We start from the raw sequence: 6,014 nt of genomic DNA, 5'->3' as shown, positions 1-6,014 counted from the left end.
GGTTATGGTTTAGGTTCCGGGCTGTGCAGGGATGGGTTGGTGTCTGTATTCAGAAAGGCACGGAAAACGCGCGTTCTAATAAAATAATGCGAGCCACTAAAGGGAAATGGTTAGCTGCTTGCTAGCGGTAGCCTGTTACATTACAGTACATAAGATTTCACTTACCACATAAACAGAACAAGGAGAGATGACCGAGGATGATGGCGAATGATTTACAGATCCTGAGCACTAATGACAAGCATCTGATCTTGTAAAATGTGTGGCAAGTACTGCCGCTGTAGTTTACACAGAGCACGTGCGATCGCAAATCTCGAAAAGTGAAAGTAAAAAGCAATTGTGCATTCGAAAGCAGTTTCAATGTCCCGCATATTAATAGCAGCTCCCTGATACCCGTTTCCGGAGATTTTTTGCCCTTACCTAAGCCACATACCTTCTATGTAGATATCAGAAAACAATTTAAAATATTGTATTAATGCATTCTATGGCACATAGAGATGCATCGATCGATCGGCCAGGGATCGGAATCGGACGATTTTCCTCATGATTGGCCCCGATCGGTGACCGGCCGGTCAGTCTAACGACAAAATACATACAAAATTATGTCAAAATGCCTGTCTTGGCGAGTATTCACGTAAACACAGCTGGTATATAGGGTATTAAGTGAATGTAAACCGTTGAGAAGCAAAACACATGTGTAACAGTATATTAGATCCGTGCAAAAGGTCTTAGACAGCAGCCTAAATAAACCTGCTGTTGTCTGTGTCATTACTGTTTAGTTACACAGTGAAGACTACCCAGTGTTATTTTAAAGCTGAATAGATTATTCCGTTTCTGTAGTAATTCTGTACTGAAATAGTAGAGATGCACCGATCGATCGACCAGGGATCGGAATCGGCCGATTATCCTCATGATCGGCCCGGATCGGTGATCGGCCGGTCAGTCTCACTTCTTTTCGATTTCGAGCCGATCCGTTTTGTTACCAGCGGCATAACATCAGCCACGCATTTTTGCTCTCTTCTCTCCGACGACCCCTGCTCTCTCACACACACATCTCATTCGCTCTGGTTAAATAGTGTGGCATTGCATTATAAATATACTTTATTTTAATGAAAATTATAATAATAAGAACTCAGATAAACCGTATATTGCCGTAGTCGTGTGTTTATTAGTCACGTTGAATCAATGAAAGCAGTTGAATCTTCTGTTTATTCAGCTGCAGCGATTTTCTGGGTTTCTTCTGCGAGGCATATTTGGAGTTTCAGCTCGAGAGCGCCCTCTGGCCTTTGGATGGAGATTTACTGCTGATCACAGAACCGTGCTTCACTGAAAGATACGCATGACAATCGCAGCTTCTGTCGAATCGCGATCTCGATTCCATTTCGATTTATCGTGCAGCCCTAACTGGATGTGTTATTTTACATTTGATTACTTTCATTTCTGTAGTATTTCTTACCTGAATAAAATCTTACTTAACCTGAAAAACTTAGTTTCATAACTCTCTTTATTTTATTGCATTTATTTGTGCAATTTTTTTATTTGTTCTTATTTTATTACTGACTTTTTACTTGTGTTTTTTTTAATGAAAATAAACCTTTGCGTTGAAGAAAAGTATAGTTTTGTTTGTATATGCTGTCAATTATAGATCTTAGAAAGAAAATCGGAATCGGCAAAAATTGATATCGGCAGATCACACTAATGAAAAATTGGAAATCAGAATCGGCCAAGAAAATTGCAATCGGTGCACCTCTAATGGCACCTTTAACAATGTCCTTAGTACCTTTCTGGGCCTTGAACATGTCAGTTGTGTTGCTGCATGCAAGGTCAGAAAGCTCTCGGGTTTCATCAAAAATATCTTAATTTGTGTTCTGAAGATGAACAAAGGTCTTACGGGTTTCGAACCACATGAGGGTGAGTAATTAATGACCCTTTAACCGCTGAGTCAGATCACTGAATCAGTGATTTGAACTTGAGAACCAGATCATTTGTGACTAAATGATTAAGAATAATTCTGTGAACTGGATCAACAGATTAGACACAAAGCTATAAAATTCCACTGGTTTCAGAAAATTAGTAATGCAAGAGTTATAGGGACCACTCCTGAACTAGGCTTACTTTTATGTTGTTGTTTTTTGTCTTCAAAAATTTGACTTCAGTTTAAGGCAAGGTCATACAAGTTTGGGACGACACGAGGGTGAGTAAACAATGACAGCATTTAAATTTTTATATGAACTAATACTTTAAGAAAATTAAGAGTTTCAATTTTGATTTCATGTTAAATTGAACCCAAATACCACACACAAAGCTTCTGCAGATTTTTACCCTTGAAACCTTAAACCATTATTCCTCTTCAACGAGTTTTTATTTTACATCTCTCTCTTGTTACCTCTCTACCCATGCTTTGTATCAGTCTATCCCTCCCTCTCTCTCTCTCCCTCAGTCTCTGCATGAGATGACATCACTGCAGCTGCATGTTCCCCAGTCCTCATGTTTGAGATTGTGCTGTGAATTCTAAATAGCGTGTGTCCTTGCTAGCGTAGCACATTATGCAATTATTCTTAAGGCCCGTTCACACCACACTCTAAAAAATGCTGGGTTAAATACAACCCAGCATTTTTTAGAGTGCAAGAACAATAACAATAACGATAACTACATTAGCATCCACACCAACACACAATAACATTCTGCTTATTATAAGTGCGGGCTGCAGTTTTGACATGTGCCGCTTGAAATGCTCGAGCTCTTTAAAGCAGGATGGATTCTGATAAGCTATCGATATTTTTATCATTCATCAGTTGGAGCAAAATCATTCTGCATGTGATTCCAATGTTATCGTTCCTTTGTGGCATAACCATTATAGTTGTGATGTGGACTCTGCTTTTCTTTTAAATTAAGAATGACTTTTAGAACTATATCTTTATCATTATAGTCTTTAAATTTAACCACAATATAGATTTAAACATTAAAGATCTGAACTTAATGAAAAAAATGAAGATTTAGTACAACTAAGAAGTAAAAGACCACATTACAGAGTCTCAAGCATATTGATAATCTGACCCCGGTACTGCTACTGAACTGTGTTTATCATAATAATAGTATACAAATATCTAAAATTCATTCAGCTTTAGTTAGTCTCATAGTAGAGTAGTCATCCGACCGTGTCACTGTGTTTTGTGCGCTCCCATTCAAATGTGTAGAGATAGCGCCCCCTACTGGGTGTAAAATGGATTTCTAAGGCAACATTTGATGAAGATGGGGTGCTTTCAAGAAGGAAAGACAATTAAAGCCTACAAGAAAATTGTTTAAGTTTAGCTGGTTCCTATTCATCCCACCAATAACAACTGTTACATTGTGTCTGTAATATAATTAATTGTGTTTGTTTTGTTTAGATGTACTTTTATTTTAATTATTTGATTGAAATTCCAAAAGAACAAAAAGATTAACAATAGTGTGTAAACATAGTTTTCAAACAGTCTTGAAAAACCTCAATATTGCTGTATACTCACAAACAGTAACAATTGTATTTGGAACAGGACAGAGATATTGGAAAGAAGAGAACACAGAAAAAAAACATGCTAATAACATTAAATATATAATTAACAGTACATAAAAGATCTCATTACAGCTCAAAAGAAAAAGGTGCATTTCTTCTTATTAAGTGTCTTTGAAGATTTAACTATTACACAATTAATTTTTAAGATATATTTAAGCTATTTTAAGAATTAGTTTTTTTTTAGTAACAAATAACATTCCTAATCCAAAGAACATAGTTTGTATTACTCAGGGGTGCCCAAACTCGGTCCTGGAGGGCCGGTGTCCTGCAGAGTTTAGATCCAACCCCAATTAGACACACCTGAACCAGCTAATCAAGCTCTTACTAGGCATACTAGAAACCTCCAGGCAGGTGTGTTGAGGCAGGTTGGAGCTAAACTCTGCAGGACATCGGCCCTCCAGGACCGAGTTTGGGCACCTCTGGCATTACTGTTATGTTTATGCTTTGCATAGCACCTTGCACACTGACGCACTCAACTGCGTGACAAGACTGGTCACGTGATGTCAACATTGCGGCGCCCATGAAGGGGCGACCCGCTCCATATAACATAAAACCGATTTTTTTTTTTTTTTTTTAAATGGACGGCTGATATGTCTTAAGTTTTAACCTTCTGTGGATGTACATAATTTTAGAATTTTTTTTACAAAAGGTCTTCTTCATGTCCCGCCCCATATAACATAAAACCGATTTTTTTTTTTTTTTTTTAAATGGACGGCTGATATGTCTTAAGTTTTAACCTTCTGTGGATGTACATAATTTTAGAATTTTTTTTACAAAAGGTCTTCTTCATGTATGTGTATACCGTTTAAGTAAAGTCCACCTTTACGGCTTGGCATGATATCCATGAATAATACTTAGTTAAACCAATCAGTTCCAAACAAAACAGTGTTTTTGTATTTTTTTCACTAAAACCAAACATATTCTTTCGCAATCATTAAACCACAAATTGCAAGACAGCCTGGAAACAAGCCATTAGCTCAATAAAGTACAACAGCCCTGTCAAACACTTTCTCCTGGAGACAGGATTCAACTCAAGAGCATCACAACCATAAACACTGTCTACCAACAAAGATGAAGCACCATCACAAAACAGACAAGATTAGGGTGAATGATCAAGTTGAATTTAAGAAATCACGTCAAGAATGCCATGTATAGTCCACAAAACGCCCAAAGGCGAATCATGTCATCTCACAACAGCAGCCAGACGCAGTGACACAGCGTGCAATCCTCCATCAACCCTGATGGCATCCCGCTAGTTAGCTTTACAGCATTGGGCCTACGTGACTCATATATAAGGGTTCTGTTGTGTTTTTATTAACCATTACATCTTCACATCTCGCCGTGTTTATTTCCGCTTACCTCCCCCGCGTTGGTGGTGGCGGTGCTGGAAGTGGACGCCGCGCTGGGAGTGGGCGAGCGCTGCAGGGTTACCAGAGCCATGGATGGAAATCTCCCAACACAACGGCCAGTCTATCTGACACAAGCTAAACCGACTAGCGGATTTCCCCCTAGCAGCAGCGCCAGATATACGGGGATTGCGCGGCGACTCCACGCGCTCGATGGGACCGCTGTTAAAAGGCCATGGCTGAGCGTTTTTTGTGTCGCTGATTCCGTTTTGACATGAGCTGGATGATGTTTTGGTGCTTCTCACTCTCTCACTCTCTCACCCTCTGCCGCATGTGGCTGCCTTCAGCTCACACAGCCTGTAGTGTTGTCTCAGTTGTGAACGAATCAGTGTTTTTGAATGAATCTTGTAAGTGAACGATTCACTTCCATATTGTTCGGCCAACGAGTCCCTCCCTTTGAAAGCGCGTTGACCCTTTTCTGCCTTCAAAGACTGACAGTAGTATGGACCAATAGTATTCGAGTACGAGCGGTGTAGGCGCTTATCATTGGTTGAACTTACCGAACAAACACGCCCTTCACTGAACGACTCAGTGTTTTGAATCTGAACGAGGCATTTCCTTGGGCATTTGAATGAACTGGGAGTCTAGTACTTCTTGTATGTGGTAAAGTGAAGCTCGGCTTATTTAGGCTGCTGCTCCCATTGTTGTTTTTTTATAGGCCATGCCAAGCATGTGACAAAATTAATGTAGATGATGTAGATCTCCAACTGTGCAAAAACGCCTAGATTTTTTCTGTATTTTTGATTTGAAGAAGTCGTGCTGTCGCGGTCGAATAACGAATCGGTTGAATGGTTAATTCAATAACTTCAGTGACTCAATGTCGCACATAAAGACACTTGTCTCCACCTACTGGCATCAGACAGACCCTTCTCGGGCTACTGGACCAATCTGAACGTTTTTTTTTTGTCTCTGAACGGAGATTCAAAAGACACAAGCACTGAATCAACTGAACTCAATCAAAATACCCACCACTAATAAGAATAAAATCCACTCAAGCAAAACATCAGGGTGGTAGAATAGTCATTTTAGGTGTCATAGTGTTGTTAATTACCCATTTT

At 39.3% G+C, this 6,014-nt stretch overlaps 1 protein-coding gene across 1 annotated transcript in view; it reads right to left on the bottom strand.

Annotated features, from left to right (window-relative positions):
- The window catches only part of ssh1a (slingshot protein phosphatase 1a), a 37,788-nt gene extending 31,856 nt beyond the window's left edge, over positions 1–5,932 (bottom strand). Inside the window, exon 1 of the mRNA XM_016441788.1 lies at positions 4,910–5,932. Within this exon, the coding sequence (XP_016297274.1) occupies positions 4,910–4,990 (81 nt within the window). The 5' untranslated portion in view covers positions 4,991–5,932. The remainder of the gene's footprint in view (positions 1–4,909) is intronic.
- Between the last annotated feature and the right edge of the window lie 82 nt (positions 5,933–6,014).

The sequence above is a fragment of the Sinocyclocheilus anshuiensis genome, unplaced genomic scaffold (genome assembly GCF_001515605.1).
Source record: "Sinocyclocheilus anshuiensis isolate Anshui unplaced genomic scaffold, SAMN03320099.WGS_v1.1 scaffold799, whole genome shotgun sequence".
In the NCBI taxonomy this organism is placed as follows: Eukaryota; Metazoa; Chordata; class Actinopteri; order Cypriniformes; family Cyprinidae; genus Sinocyclocheilus; species Sinocyclocheilus anshuiensis.
Note: the sequence above shows the minus strand (reverse complement) of the source record. Positions and strands in the feature narration are given on the sequence as shown.